Source organism: Echinops telfairi, unplaced genomic scaffold (assembly GCF_000313985.2).
Source record: "Echinops telfairi isolate 266 unplaced genomic scaffold, ASM31398v2 ScPeMD7_7458;HRSCAF=8496, whole genome shotgun sequence".
NCBI lineage: Eukaryota > Metazoa > Chordata > Mammalia > Afrosoricida > Tenrecidae > Echinops > Echinops telfairi.
In genome coordinates, this window is record NW_022111358.1 from 29,453,843 (window position 1) to 29,474,397 (window position 20,555).

Below are 20,555 nucleotides of genomic sequence, written 5' to 3' on the forward strand. Positions count from 1 at the left end.
AAAAAAAAAAAAAAGAAAAGTACTGGACTTTCTTCACCAGCTTTATGATGCCCCTCATGCCACTGGGGAGCTCTTTTTTATCAACAGCTATGAAACGAAAAATCATCCTTACACATCTCTCTGGTGGAGCTCCTAGACAGAGGAAGCCCTGGCTGCCATCCCAAAGGTCAGCAGTTCAGAACTACCGACCGTCCAAGGGGGACAGGATTGTCTGCTCCTGTCAAGTCACATCTCAGAAATCACAGGGGCAGCTGACTGTCCTACAGGGTCCCTATGAGCCAGCATTGACAGTGGCAGTGAGCGAGCTTCTAGAGATGGAACTGCTGGGTCAGAAGATGTTCACACTGGATACACTGCCCAACTGCCCGTCCCCCACCAAACAGGGCACCTTATACAAAAGTGTCTTGATCTTTACTGAACTACTAAGGGAAAAAATTGACATCACAATTTTCACTCTGAATCCTTTTATAATGAGATCCGGCTGAGCTTTTTGTTTCATGTAGAAAGGTCATTTCCTAATGGGTTACTGCACTCTGTCGATAGACTTCTAAGAATCTGTCCATTACGAAAATCTGTTCTTCATTTAGCATGTGTCCTGTGGGCATGTCGGCAAAATGGACACTCTGCTTCATTCCGAGAGGTCCCTTAGCAAGTCCCAAACAAACAACTCTAGGACAAGTGGCTCTATGCCTGGGTGGTAAATCCCAGGACCTTCCCTGGTCCTCGTGGGCGCCACATGGTTTCACTGGTGACCCCATGCTGACCCTAGCACCAAGAATCCATGCCCGGGCAGCTTCCGATGGCGAGCAGCCTCCCACCTCGCTGGCACGCACGCACGCAGCACCTACCCTGGCCCAAGAGTAGTCCATGGGCACCGTTGGGGGCGGAGCCTCCTGGGCAGGCTCGATGGCTCCTTTGGCCACAAGATCCTCATACACAGACCTGGGAGGCACGGGGAGGGGCAGAAGAAAGAGGCCCACATGGATTCCATCATTCTGGACTTTTCTAAGGATCCCAGGAACAATCCTCTGATCCCCACCCTCCAGCTTTCTGCCCCCTGTACTTCTCCCATCAGGGACCTCCTCTTACCAGTGGGATTCCCAAAACTGAAATGACAATGGGGGCTGGCCACAATGGCCCCACCACCCCTTCTACAAGGGGCTTTTTGGACAGTGGAATCTAAAGCCGGAGAAGCCAGGCAAGGCAATGGGATATCCAGACGGCCATTGGGACTCCCAATTCTCAGCCAAGTGAGGAGGCTTCGAGACTGGGTGCATTTCAACATCTGGCCAAAGGGCCTATAACTGGGCAAGAGTAATAAGTTGCTTTGATAAAACTAAAGTCAAAAAGTTGGGAGGGAGGACCTGAGGCCACCTATCAAGGCCTACGAAGCAGCAGGAGTGTCAGATACACTGAGGTTAGGGAGGTGCTATCCTTGGGAGGGACTTCCACATGGAGGGAGAAGCTGGCCTCTCCGGCAAGGTCACTTACTGGATGATTTCTCCAAGCTCATCGAAGCTCCGGGGCACAAACACGCCTGCCTCCTGCAGAGCCTGGTTCTTGGCCACTGCCGTTTCAGAAGCCTGGTTGGCACAGGCCCCGGCATGGCCAAACTGTACCTGGAAGTCAAGGGAGGGAGCTTTGATGAGGCTGGCGGATCCCAAGGCAGTCCGCCGGCAGACACAGACCTCAGGCCAGCCTGCACTTCCCACTTCACTGGTGCCTCAGGGGACCTCCTGGAGGCCCTGCGATGCTCCTGCTTTACAGACCAGAGGGGTGGGGGGCAGCTGACTCAAGGTCACAGAGCCGGAGTAGTGTACTGGAGCCAAGAGCCAGGACCACCCTCTGAGTCACACTTGGCTTCCTCTGAGGCAGTGCTCAGGGGACACGGATGGACAAGAGGCTGGATGAAAAAACTTAATGACCACAATTAACCTGTCAGAACTGCCTTTAAAAGTGAAAACCTTAATAGGAATTAAGTACTGCAACACAATGAAGCATTTAATATGGCTCTGCCAGCGATAGCCCGGGTTACTCCCACCTGTGGCCTTTGTTTTCCTGGTGGGTCTGGGTCAGCAGGTGGGGGAAGTGACTGACCGCACTGGACGATTCATCTGTGAGTGAATGTTAACAGGGTTCATTGTGAGTGCCGGCCTGCTGGATATAACACCGGCAGGGTCAGAGGAAAGGGGCTGGGGTGTGGAGACCTCACCACCAGCGGACGACTGCAGGCAGGAGTGGCCCCTCTGGAGCACCAAGATACCTGTGCAGTGAACCTGTTTGACTCGGGGCACAGCTGTGACAGCACAGGAGTGGCAAACAAGCTGCAGCAAGGCCAGGAGGCAGAGCATGAGAAAGAGAGTGCTTCGGGGCAGGCTGGTGCAGTGGGAGGAGCTCTGGTGTTGTCCTAGTGGCTGTGAGCTGGGCTGAGATCTGCATGTCTGCAGTTCGAAACCACCAGCCGCTCCACAGGAGAAAGACTGGGCTGATGGGGGGCGGGGGGTGAGCAAGCAACACCGCAGACCGGGAACCCACTAGGGAATTAAATAAAACCAACAACAAGGAGGATGTAGCGATCCTGGAGCGTTGGAGCAGCAGCAATCTAGCTGAGAGGAATTACTAAGAGGCGGAAGTCAGGGGACCGTGATGGTGGGGCAGGAAGAAGGTAAAAGGAAACAGAGGAAGGACCTAGGAAGTAAAGGTGTGCACATATGTAAATACATTAATCCATAAAAACAGAGGTATTGGCATATGTACATATATTTATATGACAATACACTGAGGTTGTGGATGAACTTTGGGTCTCAGTTCAGACCCACCTCTCAAAACACCACCACTTTGTTCTATTGAACTGGCATTCCATGATGCTCACCTTCCCAAGACAATCGTTGAAGACAAAGTGGGTGCATAAGCAAATGTGGTGAAGAAAGCTGATGGTGCCTGGCTATCAAAAGATACAGCGTCTGGGGTCTAAAAGGCTTGAAGGTAAACAAGCAGCCATCTAGCTCAGAAGCAACAATGCCCACATGGAAGAAGCACACCAGCCTGTGCGATCACAAGGTGTCAAAGGGATCAGGGATCAGGCATCATCAGAACAAAAATATACCATTGTGAATGAGGGGGAGTGCAGAGTGGGGACCCAAAGTCCATCTGTAGGCAACTGGACATCCCCTTACAGTAGGGTTTCGGGGAGGAGATGAGCCAGTCAGGGTGCAGTGTAGCAACGATGAAATATACAATTTTCCTCTAGTTCCTAAATGCTTCCTCCCCACCCCTTATCATGATCCCAATTCTACCTTACAAATCTGGCTAGACCAGAGGAGTACACTGGTACAGATAGGAACTGGAAACACAGGGAATCCAGGACAGATGATCCCTTCAGGACCAGTGGTGAGAGTGGCGATACCAGGAGGGTGGAGGGAGAGGGGGAACCGATTATAAGGATCTACATTATAACCTCCTCCCTGGGGGACAGACAACAAGTGGGTGAAGGGAGACGTCGGACAGTGTTAAGATATGACAAAATAATAATTTGTAAATTATCAAGGGTTCACGAGGGAGGGGGGAGCGGAGAGGGAGGGGTAAAAAATGAGGAACTGATGCCAGGGGCTTACGTGGAGAGCAAATGTTTTGAGAATGATGAGGGCAATAAATGTACAAATGTGCTTTACACAATTGATGTATGTATGGATTGTGATAAGAGTTGTATGAGTCCCCGATAAAATGATTAAAACTTAATTAATTAATCTTTTTTTAAAAAGATATAGCGTCTGGGGTCTTAAAACCTTGAAGTCAAACAAGCGGCCATCCAGCAGTGAAGCAACAAACCCACATGGAAGAAGCACACCAGCCTGTGTGATCACGAGAGGTCACTGGGACTGGGTAACAGGCATCAGAAGATCCGTAACAAACAAACAAAACCATATTGTTGAGAAGGGGCGGGGAGGGGGATTGGAGCGGAGACCCAAAGCCCATCTGTAGACAATGGAACATCCCCCACAGAGAGGTCCCAGGGAAGGGATGAGTCAGCCAGGGCGCAGTAAAGCACCGATGGAACACACACGATTCCTCTGGTTCCTTGAGGCTTCCTCACCCCACTATCATGACCCCAGTGCTGCTGCTACTCACTCTGGACTAGCCCGGAGCAAGTGCACAGGTACAGATAAGAGATAAGGCTCAGGACACACGGAATCCAGGACAGGAATGGAAACAGTGATCCCAGAAGGGGAGGGGAAGGGGGGAGAAGAGGGGCGGAAGGGGGAACCGATCGCAAGGATCGACACACAACCACACACACACACCTTCAGGGGAAAGAACAGCAGAAACCATGGGGGAAGGGAGACAGCGGTCGGTGTGAGACATGAAAGTAATAATGACATAATCGATCAAGGGGCCACGAGGGTGGGGGAGGAAGAAAAGAGCTGATCCCAAGGGCGCAACAGAAAGTAAACGTCCAGGAAAGGACGATGGCAGCATATGTACAAATATGCCTGAAACAACTGATAGATGGGTTGTAGTAAGAGTTGTCAGAGCCCCAATAAAATGATCTTTTAATTAAAAAAAAAAAAAAAGAGTTACAGTCTCAGAAACCCACAGGGGGGTCCCTGTGAGTCAGCACTGACTTGAGGCTCTAAATAGTGATGATTCACTTGCCCCCTCCCCACCCCAACCTAAGCCACAATAACAAATCTATTGAACAACAACAACAAAAATGATCCCATTTACAAACAAAAACAACTTTAGCTATAACGCAGTAACCTCGGAACCCAGATATCAAATCATCAAGCTTTTAAATACCTGGATGAGACTTTAAGGGTAAGAGACCGACTGACTCTCATGCTGTCAGACTGAAAAGAAGCAAAGTTGTGACCCAGTTCAGCAACCCGAAACGAAAATGATTAAACATAACAATAACTCCAGTAGGAACGCAATCGTCAGCTACTACTCTCACACCAGTCAAACGCTGTCCTCCCAAAATAAGCAGCAGCAATGTGACAGAACCACATGGGAAACAGCGCCACCTACAGAGTGAGTGCTCCCACCACCTGCAGCCATCGAGCCGGTGCCACTCACCGCGGCCTTAGCCAGGATGGGGTAGAACTGCCCTGAGTGTCGGGGCTGTAACTCTTTATAAGAGTAAAAAGCGAGGACCTAATGTGGGGGGTTTAAATGGAGAGAAAATGTTTTGAGAATGATGTACAAATGCGCTTTACACAATTGATGTGTGTATGGACTGGGATAACAGTTGTATGAGCCCCTAATAAAATGTTAAAAAAGCAAAAAAACAACAACAACAACAAAAAAAGAATAAAAAGCCCTGTCTTTTTCCCAAACAGGCTACGAGCTAACTAAACTATGACCTAGTACTGCCAGACAATGAAATCCCTGTGGTCCAAAACAAACCAAAACGTGGACCGAAACATTCTTAGAAAACAAAACGTATGGTAGCAACTGTCCAATACTGCTTGACGGGACTGGCATGAGACCTGCAGGAGCTCCCGAGAAAAGGGTATCCGAAAACAGAAACAAAAGCAGGTTTCCTGTTAAGAAATGCCGTCTTTTCTAAGGCGCCCGAGGCCCACACTGTTGCAGGGGCCCTGCTGGGGCAGTGGGGAAGGCATGGCGGGCACCGACGGGTGGGCAGATTAAAGCCTTCAGCTACACTGGGGAGCAAGGCCTGACCACGTCCTGGGAAGACTCAATCAGGAAGCCCCGTGGGGTGTTCTACCCCGACCTGCGGGGTGGCTATGAACTGAAATCGACTGCAGAGCCCACTACAGGTCCATATGCCCACAGAGTAAGAACTGCCGGGCCCCACGCTGTGACTGCCGAGTGGGTAAGATCAGTCAACCCCGCAGACCGTGGGGGCTGACGGACAAAGTGCCGGTTGGGGAGAGCAAACCAGTCAGAAGTGGCAACCACTGTGTTTTAACCAAGCAGTGGTGAAAGGGAAGACGCCTCATGGGACACCAGGCTCCAAGCCCTGGCCAGCACCTCAGGGTGGAAGGGGGGTCACCTCCACAGCATGGACTCCAATCATAAACACGGGCGGTGGCGGCGAGTCGGCCCCCACTCAGAGCGAGCCTGGAGAAGCGCGTGGAGCTGCGCGTGCGGATTCTCAGGCCCGGCTTTCTGAAAGCAGCCACCGCCTCTCTTCGCTACAGTGACAATCCAGTGGGGTCGAATGTTCGACCTTCAGCTGGTGGTCCAGCACTGTAACCACCGTGCCACCAGACACCCCACCCCACCCCAGTGACCCAGGCACCATTTCCTGAAGATCTCTACTCATTTCACCTTTCCAATAACTATAGCTTTGTCTTACAAAGATGGAAATGGAAGGCCAGAGGGGTAAAGTCCAAGGTCACCTGGGTCACAGGTGGCAGCATTTTAACCTGCCCTTCTGGACGCAGTGGCCCCTACTGGTGCACAGCTGAGGAACCACTGCTTTTCTGACCACGAACACAGCCGGGAACTACAGGCTCCCGATGGGGTCTCTGGAGGTCTCCACCTGGGGGGCCGCGGGGGTGGGAAGAGAAGAGATTCTAGATTCAAAGAAGCTTGGAAAACTCTGGGTCCCATGAAATCCAGCAAGTTCCGTGATGGGAATTCTCCGAACCAGACCCAGAACGCTTCGGAGGGAGTAGAGGGCAGGGCACCCTCCAGCTCGGGGCAGCCCTGTGTCTGGGGCGTGCTTTGCTTTGAGGACTGGCGCCCAGGCGCAGGCTCCAAAGGACGTACCTCGGAGGAGAACATGGTGGCGCAGGTCCCGATGCACCAGCAGACCACGGGCTTGGTGAGGCGGCCCTCCTGGATGCCGCGGCAGATCTTGTACTCCTCGGTGCCTCCTATCTGCCAATGGAGGGGGACGGGCCAAAGCCTGCATGTTAGCAGAGCCGCACGGACAGCGAGGGCCCCCAAACCACCACGTGTCCTAGGAGCTACAGCTCAGCTCCAGGATGGGGACACCCAGGCCGTGGGCAAGGGGCAGAAAAGAGGTGAAGTGGTGGGCATCGAGGTGGGATGCCAGGAGGGATTGTCAAGGGGCAGTAACTAGTTCTGGCACTGCCCTCTCCCACTCTGTGGGTGCTAAGACGATTTCGCATCAGACTTGCTCAGAGGCATGAGCAAGGCCTGGGGTGCTAGGTCTCTCCCAACTGTGAAATAATGGGCCCTCCCCGCTCGCTGCCCACCAGGCAGCCGTCCGCCAGAGCAAAGCTTCTCTGATGACCTAGCTGGACAGTCACCTGCACTCGAGGGCCAGCAGGTGGTGAATGGCACCACCCGTGAGAGGGGAGAAACTGTCAACTAAGAACTCTTTATCCACCAAACCTATTCTTTCAAAACAAACACAAAAATAAGGATCTCTCCAGAAACGAAAACAACCCCCTGGTCTGTCCAGAGCATCCGGCTCACCAGGGACTGTCACTTGTGAGCTACAGAAATGCCTGGCTTTTCTAAAAGCTGAGATCGAGGCTCAATTTACAATCAGATAAAAGTTGTGTGTTGGTTTAAAGAACTCACCTCTCCAAGAACCACAATCATCTTGACCCCGGGAGTGTCCTGGTAACGTAAGACGTGGTCCATGAAGGTCGAGCCAGGGTACCTGTGAGAGCAGGGGTTTAGGTGGACCGGGGGCAGTTTGGGAAGGAGGGTGAACATGTTCACAACAGACCCCAGTGGGATTTGTCCAGATGAACTGGGAATACTGGGGGCAGGGGAGATGGTCCGACAGGAACACAAGGAGAAGAAGGGAAGCCGAGTTCCTGCAAAGGACAAGCTCCCGTGGCGTGGGGTGGTCTGAAAGCCTGTCCACAGTCTTGGACAGGGCAGAGCCAGGTGGCTTTCCCTCACCAAGGCTGTCCTCAGTGGTGAGCGTCTGTGAACAAGGGTTGGGGACCTGACTCCACAGTGAGATAGAGTACGGGAAGAACTGCTCTCCTGCCCGGCCTGCCCTCTCTGGGAGAAGCCAGTTGCCGTGTCCGGGAGACCCTTAGCAGACGATGCGCACAAAGAAAAAAAATCACCTTCCAGGCCCCGCTCCTTGGCAATTCCTCATCTGACTGTAGCTTCGAAGGAGACCCCCCACGACAGCTGCACACCTGGGACCCTCTCAAATCCCACCCGCAGAGACACTGGGAGAAATAAATGACTATCTTTGGTCGACTCCACTGCGACTGGGTAATGCTTTCCACAGCCGTGGAGAATACGGGGTGTCACACGGTGTCCCACAAAACCCCCGGTTCTCTAACCTGACTTCTATTTTCTACTGTGAACACGAGTTGCAGAAAGCCAAGCAGGAACCCACGGACTTTGTGTGTCCTTGACATGTTTGATAATATGTAAAATCGAAGAGGACGGTGTCATCAACAGCATTTCCCGGAGGTATCCCAGATGTGCCTCGAAGGCACAATGGATTAACCACGGAGAGGGGGTTCAAACCCACCAGCTGCTTGGTGGGAGAAAGAGGAGGTGGTCTGGTCCGGGACAGACATGTAAACCTGGAAAACCAGGTCTCTGGAAAATCAACATCACCTTACGGCAGTGGGCGGGTTCGATTTACATTTGACCCTTCAAGACCACAGCGAGGGTCCTTCTTCATGCCGGCATCCCACCTGAAACCGTCTGGCGGAACCAGGGACGCTGGCGTGGTGGCTTGACAGGGATGGAGACTTGTCACAGCCGTCCCGAACCAACAATGATACCGACCAGCGCTCATGAGTCAGCCTGAGGTGGCGGCCGGGGCTGGGTGCTGCCGAGTCGGTTGGACTCACGGCAACCCACGGACAGCAGAATGCAACACTGCCCGGTCCTGCACCACCCTCAACCACCGTCTGCGCCTGCTGTTGTCACCACTGTCAACCCACCTCATTGTTCTCTGGCCTTCTCCTTCAGGTACCCTGTGCTGGGCACTCGGCGCTCCTGACGATACACTAGTTGCTTACACCACGGTGGCCTTTGCAAAGGTATGATTCTGGAACCTATACCACCAATATCTTAACTACCAGCAGGGTCACCCAAGGTGGACAGGTTTCAACGGAGCTTACAGACTATGAACAGGCCATGAAGGAGAATCAGACTGTCCACTTCTGAAAGATCAACCACTGAAACCCTTGATGACTAGCCGAGAAAGACGGGGTCACATCTAGTGCCGGAAGATGGAGTAGACTGTCTACTTCTGAGAGATCAACCATGAGACACCTTATGAGTAGCAGGCCCCGTCAGATGCTTAATATACATGATCTCCAGTGCCCCTCTGACAACCTCACAGGGGGGCATGGCTCAGGAGGTCAAACAGCCCAGCCCTCCCCCAGAAGACGGGGAAATGGGATTTGAAGCCCTGGGGTCTGATTTCAGAACTGGCCCTTGGAACCATGCACTCTGCTGCCTCCCAACGGCCACACCTCAGACATCAGGCAGACTGACCCTGAAGCCACGTGCCTTTCCCAGCGCCTCCCTCTCCCTGATGGTCTACGCAGGCCAGACCAGCAGCAAGAGCACAGGTGCTCAGTGGCTGGACTTTGAGTTGAGTTCCCGTGGGCCTGGGCTCCAGCCCTCTGCTCACCTGTCCCCACCAATGGCCACGCCTTCATAGACACCATCTGTGGTCCGGGAGATGATGTTGTTGAGCTCGTTGGACATGCCCCCAGACCGGGAGACGTACGCCACGCTGCCAGGGCGGTACAGCTTAGAGGCCAGGATGTTGTCCAGCATCCCGCCCGTGTTCCCGATCTTAAAACATCCCGGCTTGATGCCGCCAACCTGCAGGCCAGAAACAGCAGTGAGGGAGGGGAGGGAGGCAAGGAGCCCCCGACTAATCACAGGGCTCCGGGGAACCACATGGCCCTGAGATCTCCTACCCCACCTCACCCCCACCCCCCTGCCAGTGAGAAAACAAGTCTGCTAAGTGTGTTTTCTGCTTAGGAAGAATCTTCTTTCCCTCCAGAAACATTGTAGAGAAAATGGCAACTTAAGAAGTTAACTAGAAGCACAGCCAGGGTCTTTTCCGCCTAAGAGGAAGACGGCGGATAGGGACTAGCCTTCATCTACACCTTTACAAGAACGGCGCAGGGAGTGGGGAGCTCACGGTGGCAGGTCCAATGATGGTCACTCCCTTCTGGTCAGCCTTCTTGATCAGCTTCCTGGTGAGGGCCTCTGGGATGCCTTCGGCTATGATGGCGATGGTCTGGATCTAGAGAAGGTGTTCATGGGGCAATGAGGCAGCAAGGGTTCAGCGACCCACCCTCAAGTGTCCCCTTGTCACTGGCCACTGCTCACAGGAAGCACCTCTTTCTTCCCACAGGCCTGCTCAGCTCTCAGCAGCCAACCCCCAGAAAGCAGCGGACAGCTGCTCACCACCCAAGTGGTCCAGTAACCCTGCGAGAGCTACCGGCTACCGCCAGACTGGAAATCTTTTCTCCCTCCTGAAATTCCTACAGGAAAAAGACCAGGCTCTCTAGTCCCGTGGAGTTCCCAGCCTCGGAAGCCCCCGGGGGCAGTTGGACTCTGTTCTGTAAGGTCACAGGAGTTGGCATTGACTGGATGGCCAGGAGGGGGGACATTGTGATGACTCCAGCCCTTGTTCCCTCCCCGAGGCCCTGCTCACACAGCAGGGGCTATAGTTTCCTCTTTAGGGATCTCTGTCCCCACAGGTCACTGGGCCAGCAGAACTCAGAGTAAAGAGCTGTTACCACGCTCAGACCAGAGGGTGGGCTGCGGGAAGAAGGGAGGCCCCCCCCCCCCCAAAAAAAACCAACCCTAGAGCAGAGAGCAGGCAACAAGGTTTTCCGTAAAGGGCCGGAGAGCAAGTGCTTTGTGGATCATGTGATCTCTGCGGGATTCTTGCAACGCTGCCTTTGTCGCGTGGAAGCAACCATGGGAAATGTGTCCGCCTGTGAGCGTGTCTCAATAAAGCTTTATTGACAGAACCAGGCGGTGGGTAGTTTTGGCCCTGGGCGTGAGCAGGTCTGCTTTCTTTCTGTGCCTCATCGAATTAGCAAGTATGTTGTCAACGCCAACATCCAGGGCTAGCAGGGGTCTGAGGAGGCAGGCCCCTTCTGGTCACCAGTAGGCGTTCACAGTGGCCCGTGGGGAGTAGGGGTGGCTCGGAGGCCCAGGCTGACGCAGTAGGAAGGATGACGCGCAAATGTAACCCAAGGACACTGGTCACAAGACCTGAGGCAGCCATCGGGGGTCCCCATGGGTACAGTGGTCTGGAGGGGGTTGAGGGCTGGGCGTGGATGATCAGAGAGCTGCCTGTGACAGCATGTGTGTGAGCCCCAGGACGATGTCAAGAAGGGTGGCTGTCAGCCGCTGTGGTTCTGGGCTGACGACACGAGGGGGTATTTCCTCTGCTGAGGGATCCTTATTCAAACATGTTTCTGCTTCCCTTGCAATGAGAGGGAAGTGGTTTTGCTTCTATGTCTACAGCGGGTCTCGGAAGGTGCAGAACAGCCCTTCGGAAGGGGCAGGTGACCGGCTCCAAACACAAGCTCACGGCCCAGGAGTCCACGCCGACTCACAGCGACCCCATAGGACAGGGTACAACTGCTCCCGGGGGCTTCTGAGATGGTGACTCTGTACGGAAGCACACGGCCTCCTCGTTCCCCTGTGCGGTGGCTGGTTTCGAACTGCTGACCTTTGGGGGGTGGGGGGCGGCCAGCTGCCCAACTGGAAACCACGACACCACCAGAGCTTCCTGATGATAGTCTCCAAGGTCACTGAAGGAGCCCCTCAACCCTGCCCTCAGTTGTTCCTCGACCCTCTAAAGATCAGGTGCCTCCAGCCTCTTCTGCCCAGACAAAAGGCCGCTCCCAAAGCCCAAGTCCTTTGCAACAGGTGGTGAACCCCACCTGGCTCCCAGGGCCCAGCCACACACCTGAGCATAGTTCATGGTCTCCATGGTACTGTCGTAGGCTGAGCGCAGGGAGGCAAAGTTAATCAGCACGTCAACTTCTGGGTGCTTCCTCATGGCATCCGCCATGTTCTTGAAGACGGGGATCAGGATCTCCTTGTGACCCCAGTAAAACTTCTGCTTGTGGTCCCCACTGGAGAAAGGCGGGAGGAGAGGAAGGGATGAAGGCACCATCCCCCCATCAGGGCTGAGAGGTTTATTCTCTGTGGAGCTGAGGAGGGAGAAGCTGAGAGGAGAAACTTCCAGAAGGCAGAGTCTGTGCTGAAAGAGCTTCCATCGAGTGGGAAACTGATGGAAGGGGCACTGAAGACACCGGTCTCTCAGATGGACAGACCCCCTCCCCAGCAAGGTGGGTGAGCCAGCTGGGTCCTCAATCTGCCTCAGAAGGGGGCGGGGAGCAGGTGAGGGCATCCTGCATGACAGCTGTCTCAGGCCTCCTGCTGGGGCGACTTACGTGAACGGGTAGACCATGGCGGCCACTGAGGGCTCGTCTCGGGAGCACACGTAGTCAAAGTCCAGCATGCCCTGCACGGCGCGGGTCTGCATGCCCCACACGATGGCTTTGGTGTGGCGGCTGAAGAGGGTGGCACTCTTCCCTGGTGGGCAAAGACACAGAGACTGTACCAGAACACACCCCCTGGGAAGCTCACAGGGCCAGGGGCTGCCCACGGGCATGGGCGGCGGGACGTCCAAATGGCAAATGCATGGTGAGGGGACAGGAGTCTGAGAACTTGGGGAAGAGCTCCCTCAGCTTTCTTCTGGAAGCAGGTAAGAGTGCACAAAATGCTAAGGGGCGTGGCCCGTGTGACATCTACAGAGAAAGGGCACCCCGTACAAGAAGAGGCCCCCCGAAGAGCACAAGGAAGGGATCCCCACCAAAGCCAGAACGGGGCTCACTGCCATCGAGTCAATTCTGACTCACAGCCGCCCCGAGAGACAAAGCACAGCTGTCCCCTTGGCTGCCCAAGCCCAACTCGACATGGGGACAAACAGCCTCATCTTCGTCCTGCAGGGCGGCTGGTGGGTTTGAACTGCTGACCTGGAGATGCATACAGGGCTTACTTAACTTCACAAGAGGTGTTGCCTGCCTCTGGAGCATATGAAGTCTTGCCAGATCATTTTCAAAGCCATTGGGATAGATAATTATAATTAAAAGCTTCTCCCATTTGGGGCACCCTCAGGACTTTAAACAACTCTCCAACAGTCCCTATCTCCATGTAAATCTGGATGTAAACCAGGCCAGGGTCTGAATTCTCCCGAGTTCTAGGTGTGTGCGGCCAGGGCTGTGGCCCTCTGGGTAGCTCTTGCTCAGAGGCGATCCCTGGCTGAGGGCAGCAGGGCAGCGATACGGCCCCTCTGCCGGGAGGTTCTTTTCTGCTCAGACAAGGATCTTGGTCAAACCAAAAGCAAACTCATTGCCATCAAGTTCATTCCAACTCCGAGACCCTCTAGGGCAGAGTACAACGGCCCTGGGGGTTTCTGAGACTGGAAATCTGTATGGGAGGAGAAAGCCTCATCTTTCTCCTGAGGAGCAGCTGGTGCTTTTGAACTGCTGGCCCTGTGGTTAACAAAATCGACTCATAGTAGCAAGTTTGGATATTTGGAAGCTCCTGGTTGGGCTTGCCAGAAGGGAGGAAAGGGGTGAGTGTCAAAAAAAAGGAGGAAACAAAGCAGCTGGCCCAGAGAGGTCCTCCAGCTCCTGCAGATCCGGGAGCAGGTGGGCAGCCCCCCCGGGAGCGCAGTGCATCCAGCTCCCAGCCGTCTGGTATCACTGAGCTCGCTGCACCTGTGCAGTGAGGCTAGCCACGGTGGATCAGCGCATGGAAGAGAAGCTTGCCCCACAGGAGGCAACTCCCCTTGGCCCTTCAGCCCCGAGGTTCCAACACAGCCAGTTAGCCCCGATGACAGAAAGTTCTGGATTTTGCAAATACCAGGGCTGACTGTCCCCTGGGCCCTTCTGGGCTCCCTTGGTGAGTGAGCTCACAGAGCAAGGGAAGGATTTCTCTCCCTTCCGGTCCCAGGAGCTGAAGGCCTGAGACACCAGGTGATGGTCCCGCCGCCTCAGAGTCCCAGCTGTGTAAGAACGGAAGGCTCTGTGGCTCTACTGTGCAGCCTCGCCCAGTGGCCCGCAGCCCAGCCCACCCTCAGCCCACCGAGAGGGGCTCAGGAGAGATTGCCCAAGAGTGCTCCCCTACTCTCGGGCAGAGGAGTGATGGTGGAAGGGGTGCTCCTCAGCCCAGTGGCACACAGGGCTCAGGCGTGCCCAGGCCTCTCTCCTGGAACCCTCCCCTCCCCTTCTCAGGCACAACTCGGCAGCTGACAAGCACAAGGCCGGACAGAGATCCTTACCACCAACCCTCTGCCCCTGATCCGGCCGGCTCAGATGGCAGGAATTAAAAGCAGCTGTGTCCAAGGGCAGTCATTCCTGTCTGTCCTGGGGAGACCTGTCCTAACTGCTCCTCCCCCTCCTCTCAGCCAGGGGTCAAGGATGATCCTCTGAGGAAGACCCACCCCTCTACAAAATCTCCCACTGCGGCGTGGCCAATGTGGTTAAGTTCAGTGGCAGCCCCGGCTGGGAGCAGGTGAAAGTTGGCATGGCATGTGTATGGGAGGGAGTGCTGCTAGCTGCCCGGCAGGGGGTTCCGACTCAGTGGTCCCAGGCACACACAGCACAGCTGCTCCGCAGGGCTCTCCGGCTTCAGGCTTTTTGTGGCACCTCTGACCTTCCAACCTCTGATGAACAGCGGGGTCCTTAACTGTTTGTGCCAGCACCCAGGCCCTCCCTCCGCGGGTGTCTGTGGACAGGCACGGGCCTCTCACACTCGGGAGAGCTGAGCTACAGAAACACGGCACACCGTCTCGCTAGCTGTCTGTTCTCCTACCACACGAGCCCTGCGACTAGGGGCGGTGGCGCAGCAGCAAAGGGCAGAGCTGGTGACATGCCAAGAAGTGACGGGGGTGACCTGCCGCCAGCACTGCCCTCTTGCTGCGCCACTCCTCCTTGGTGCCAGGGCCTGGCTCTCACTCCCTCGCAGCCTCTGCCCCCCCCCTTCCCCCGCCGCGAGGAACAACGAGGGGTGCACATACTAGGCAGGGGGTAGGAAGGGAGGAAGACTAGGGTTTGGGGGCAGGTCCCACCAAGGCAGGGGTAAAAAATATGTATATATCAGACAACACTGCAACCCATCAGAGGAAAGGAAGCACACGGCGACAGGGAACTGAAAACAAAAGCCACACGCGGAGCTGGGGACGGGTGGGGGGCAGCCTACCTTTCAGGGGTCTTGGACTTGGGACTGAATCTGTCAAAGAAAATGACCAAGGCGACTGAGTAACCGGCTGACAACTAGAGGCTCTGTAGGGAGCGTGGGAGCAGGGCGGGCTGGGGACACGGCTCTGACGCGACACCCTCATCATGGCCTCCCTCCACAAGAGGGGGGAGGCCTGCAGGAGTGACAGGCGTCAGAGCGGAAACGAGGAAAGGCAACGCAAGGCCAGGCGGAAGGAGTCCTCCCCAGAGAAGGGTGCCCTATGGAGGGACAGTTTGTACCCAGCGAGACCTGCCCTGTCCTCTTTATGCCAGTCACGTTTTGTCCCCAAGAAGCATGACACCCAGACCGGTGTGGGGCCTGGACCCATCCCCCCGACTATGGACCAAAAAAGCGGTTGGTTTGGAGATCTCAGGGTGGTGGCCTCCACTGTGGAATTCCCAGGCTTGTCGACATCGCCCACCAAGGCGTAAGCAAGCTATGGAACCGGAGGAGGCTGCCCAGGACACAGCAGCTAACCACCTGTGCAGGTTCTCTAATGCTGGTGGGGCGTGAGCTGCCAGCCCAGGCCTGTCTGATGGGCCCAGCAGGAATGAATCATACAAATCCAGACGGGGGGCAGGGAGGGGAGCGCGGCCTGCTTTCTACAGCTGGGCCCTGGGAGAGGCTGGAAGAGCCAGAGATGGCAGGATGGCCGGGTCTGCGGCCCTGAGTCTCAGCTCCTGCCATCTGTGCCAGCGTCTGAGAAATGTGTCCACTGCCACAGGTCCCCTTCTCCCCTTCCAGCCCAGGAAGAAAGGGGGTTGAAAGTCAGAGGGGGATGAGCAAGGTGATCCCAGCCCACTCGGATCTTCAGAATGGGGAGACCCCATCCTTGGGCCCCAGCCACCTCATCCGTGTTCCCTGTTCATGCCCCAGCCCTGCCACTCCCCAAACGGCTTTCCACCAACACACAGTCAGTGGAGGTCATCCCGGCGTGGACTGAGGCGTGTGGAGTTACCTTGGGGCATGGCAGGCTTGGCCTTCTTTGCAGGGGCCACTTCGTCAGCTCTGGACTCAGAAAAAGACGCTGTCCTGCTCGGAGCTGGGGTCTGGGGACAAGGAGGGAGGAATCACAGGAGGAAAAGGCAAAAAGCCATTGGTCCTTAAGGTGCCAAAGACATCAGGCAGAATGCCCAACAGCACTACCCATCACCACCTGCTCCCCACCCGGTGCTCCAGCAGCCCTCTGGGGTGGGAACCAGTCCTGTACCCAGCTAGCAGATGAGCCAACTGAAGACCCCAGTAGCCAAGGTCTCTCCCACAGCAAGGAGTAACCATCAGGTCGGATGTAAAACCCCCTGCTCTTTCCATGATTCCGGTGGAATGTACAGTTGTTCCGTGTGGCTCTTCCAGCCACCGTCTTTATAGTTACGCCCACCAAATGACCTTGCCTTTCCTTCCAAACAGGTTAAGCTGGAGTAAGATACTGATTGGATCATGACCCAGCTCTGAGTGACTATTCAGAGTTCATTGTGATTGCCATCCTGCGGCGGGACCTGCTGACTACCGGCAAGGGCGAGGAGTGGTGCATGTCCTCTAGATCTGAGAGCTCTGGGCAGTGAGGCTCCTGGACCCAGGGGACAACCGTGACCCAGAGGAGCAGCAGCAACAGAATCAGGAGCCACAGGAGACAGAGTAGGTGGACGTCCCAGGCCACAGAGCAAGTAAGGCTGCGTGCTTTGGGGCAGGAGGGGCTGGCTTGTGGGCACATCATTAGGCGAACTGGGGTGGCTGCCGCAGTTTGGGGCTGAGTGCCCTTAAGGCGAGGCTTGCAGTGGAGTGGCAGGCTCCCTGTGAGCAGGCATGAGCAACCATCAGGCTTGGTAGCACTGTCTGAACAGGGCAGAGGCCAGGGCAAGAGCCTGAGGGCCAGAGGACGGCCGGCCTGCCTCCTTGGCGGAAGAGACCATACTGACTGCATCCTGAGCACTCCTCACCTCAAGTATAACCTGGTCATTTCCCCCAGAGAGCCCATAATCGTGAGTCCTGTACGTGAGCTGTGTGCTCACTGCGATTAATTTTTTAGAAGGCCACCACAGCAGCATGCCATCCGCAGGGTAGCTGGCATTAGAATGAGGTAAAAAGGATGGGGCTGGGGGTGCATCTGACCTTGCCTTGTGGCCATCAGCCTTGGGCGCCAAAGGTCAGAAGTGGATGGCCACTGGGGCAGCTCAGAGACCCAGACACCAACTTTGTACTAACTTCCCTGACAACTTCCCAGCGCTCCCGGGCGGAATGTTCTGGAAGGAGGGGTAGGTGGCAGTCACAGCTAAGACTAGATGGTTCCTGGAAGGCGGGGAAGGCTGGCGCCTACCGATGTGCTCCCGCTGGCATTGAGGAGAAAGTTTGCCGTGTGGGCGGCTGTAGGCGGCTGGTTGGGGATGGGTCGGTGGCCCAGGGCCATGCCCACGATAGCCGTCATGTGCGTCTCAGTGCCAAAAACGTGGATAGGGATCCCGGTGGTCTTCCCTGCGGGGCAGAACATACGTAATCCACTGTTCAGATCAGAGGCCCAGGCAGGTCAGCTGCCCTGTTTCCACCCCCAACAAGTCTCCTGGAAGGTCATCTGCTGACAGATCCACACGGGCTCCCTTGAAAGTGTCACACACCCGAAGGCTCTCTTGGAGCCCACGGTCTCCACAGCCGGCTGGTCCGGACTCTCCCCACCCTCAGCCTGATGCCCACGTTCTCTGCTGGCCTCCCGATCCCTCACCACCCGGCTCATCTCCTGCAGGCTGCCCCCACAGAGCTCTCCCTGATCCTCGCCTAGCTGCTGCTCCAGTGCCCCCCTGAAAGAGACCTGCCTGCCCCCGCCCTCTTTCCCTCACCCCAGCAGATCCCTCTTGTGCACATCACTGTCAACCTCTGGGTGTCCACCCTGCTGTCCTCCATGGCCTGGCCCTTGGTTTCAGGGGAAAACAAGGACTTGGAGCCTCTTGGGACAACAGAATGGAATTCAGTATTTCCCAAATGGGAAAAATGGGAGCATAGGAAGGTTTTGTCTGTCCAGTCAAAGAGCAACCTCACCAGCTTGTCTCCTTTCTGTGTCCCTGTACCTGTACTTAAATCCCTACTTCACCTGCCACTGCTCCTGGCCCCGGAGGCTGCATGTGGCAACTCCAGGGCAAAGGACACAGACCAGAGGGTCCAGGGTTGCATATTCAAAAAGGAAGGTGGGCACACAAGAGGGATCAAAGCTGACCCCCCTTTCAGGAATCTCTTGGTGTAGGGCAGCAACACTGGGGGTGGGCGGGGAGGTCCCCAGCTTACCGACTTCTCCCATCACCCGTAAGCCTTCCTGATAGTTGGGGCCGCCTCTTCGGACAAAGATGGTGACCTCATGATCCTTCAATGGGCCCTGGTAGTCCCGGATCGCTCTCACGATGCCCTGGACACACGAAGAGAGGACAGAAACCCGTCACCCAGGCCGAGGCAGGGTGGATTTGTCGCTCTGATAAACAAAGACCCCGGGCCACAGACGACACGCAGTCCGGCAGCATGTACTAACAGGGGATGCTGCCAGGTGATAATGGGGAGGCTGGTCCACCCCCCTCGGGCCAGCACGCACCTTTCTTGCTCAGTCGTGTCTGCGGGCCTGTGAGGTTACTGGATGGCAGTTTGGGAGGGAGAACTATGCCAGGGGCAGGGCCAGGCCTTCTTAAGGGTCAATGTCTTGCAAAGCTTGAAGTGATTTTGGGGAACAGCCCTCAAAACCGACCTCCCCTTTGGGAATAGGGCAGTGTGGAGAGGGGAGGGTCCGTTGGCCTCCCCCCACAGAAGCTGGTCGGCTGGGGCTAATCACTCAAGGTGCTTCTCCTGAGGCTGCGCACACAGAGCCTGGCCCAGCCCTGCCACCCAACAGACTGGACATGCTGACCCCGACTGGAGGAGCTTGGCTCCCACCTCTTCTTGAGCTCCACCCCCCTGTCTTTTCTTGAGGGTGCAGAGCGTCCCAGCTGATACTTTTTTTTACACATGATCCTCAAAGCAGACGGGGTTCCTAAATGGCCCCCGAGGAGGCCCCCGCCCTGCCAAGGGGCCGGCCCTGAATCTGGAGAGGCCTGGCTTGCAAGTCGCGGCGGGGTTCTCCACCCTGTGCTCCAGGCTGAGGAGCCCAAGGATGCTGGGAGACCACCAGGAACTGTGGGGACCAGGGGAGTCTTCCAACAAAGTGCTCAAGGCCTCCTCCAACTCCCCAGAGCCTGCTCCCGGGGGCCCTGCCCACGCTGCCCCAGACACCCCACCCCCAATCTGCTGTCTTCCCTGGCGGGGCAGCCTGGGCCTCCCTGGACGGGGCACTCACAGGGACTCAGGGCCTCCACCTGCATCCCACTGCGGCGGGTTACCTTGAAGGTGGCGGCCACGTTGGTGAAGTTTGCAATGCTGCCTCCAATGATGAGAATCTTACCTGAGTTTGGAACACAGAGATAAAGTGTTAGAGAGGTGACCCCGACAACCTACCAGCAGCCTGGTGGAAGGGGAGGTCTCACTGCTCAATGAGGGTCGGCTGACCTTGTTTTCTGTGCAGAGGCAGGGGCTGCGCTGGGTGGTCTCACCTGAGGTGGGAGCAGCCAGATCCACCCCACCCTCTGTGACCTACACCTTGGGGCTCAGAGCCCACTGAGCCTCACCATCGTTCTCAGAGGGCTTCGGATGTCTCTGGTGGGCTCTCCCCATTGGCCTTGCAGGGCAGGGTCCCCATGCACAGGACAGGTGGCAGGGGGAAGCTGGGACCAGGTACTGGCAATTGAAGCAAGGGCACACTGTCACCCTCACCCTACCCTTGGGGCTCTGGGCACATGTTTCCCCGTCCTCTCCTAATCTCCGTCCCCAGGGTGCTTCCACAGCTTATGGTGCAGTCAAGAAGCCCAGGGACCCTCAGGCCACTGGCCACCCCAAGGCTGCCCAGCACTGGGCATACAAGCTACCCAGCTGCCCCCCGTCACCCACGGGGAGGGGGGAGGGGAGGGGCTCACCGTCAGGGTGCTTCTCACGAGTCATGAGGGACAAAATCGTCTTGGCGTAGTCATAAGTCTGTTGCTCGCTGGGAGCCCCCGAGTACTCCCCGTAGTTCGCCAGCTCGTGGACACCCCCCAGGTCACAGATGGTGTCGCTGCGGGAAGACACCCCCCTCAGTACTGGCGGGAGCTCTCTCCGGGCAGAGCGGCCGCCCAGCATTTGGGAGGACATGCAGGATCCACGGCATGGCAGAATGAGCCCTGACCCAAGTGAGTCACTGTGCAAGGCCAACTGTTCCACTGGGGCCCCCTGAGAGTCCACTGTCGACCCCATGCCACTCAGAGCACATGAGAACACCACCCGAGCCCAAAGCTGTC

The 20,555-nt window shown here is 56.1% G+C and overlaps 1 protein-coding gene across 5 annotated transcripts in view; it reads right to left on the reverse strand.

The window, feature by feature from the left end:
* ACLY (ATP citrate lyase) overlaps positions 1-20,555 on the reverse strand; it is a 38,701-nt gene that overhangs the window by 7,313 nt on the left and 10,833 nt on the right. For 3 of the 5 annotated variants that reach the window (XM_045299605.1, XM_045299606.1, XM_045299604.1), the window contains exons 9-22: positions 20,196-20,332; positions 19,566-19,627; positions 18,490-18,607; positions 17,534-17,688; positions 16,178-16,268; positions 15,181-15,210; positions 12,366-12,507; positions 11,876-12,044; positions 10,085-10,189; positions 9,563-9,759; positions 7,522-7,603; positions 6,739-6,849; positions 1,492-1,619; positions 849-942 (exon numbers count right to left, since the gene is read on the reverse strand). In XM_045299605.1, coding sequence (XP_045155540.1) covers positions 849-942; positions 1,492-1,619; positions 6,739-6,849; positions 7,522-7,603; positions 9,563-9,759; positions 10,085-10,189; positions 11,876-12,044; positions 12,366-12,507; positions 15,181-15,210; positions 16,178-16,268; positions 17,534-17,688; positions 18,490-18,607; positions 19,566-19,627; positions 20,196-20,332 — 1,621 coding nt within the window. The remainder of the gene's footprint in view (positions 1-848; positions 943-1,491; positions 1,620-6,738; positions 6,850-7,521; positions 7,604-9,562; positions 9,760-10,084; positions 10,190-11,875; positions 12,045-12,365; positions 12,508-15,180; positions 15,211-16,177; positions 16,269-17,533; positions 17,689-18,489; positions 18,608-19,565; positions 19,628-20,195; positions 20,333-20,555) is intronic. The other 2 variants (XM_004707162.2, XM_045299607.1) reach the window with 1 other exon arrangement.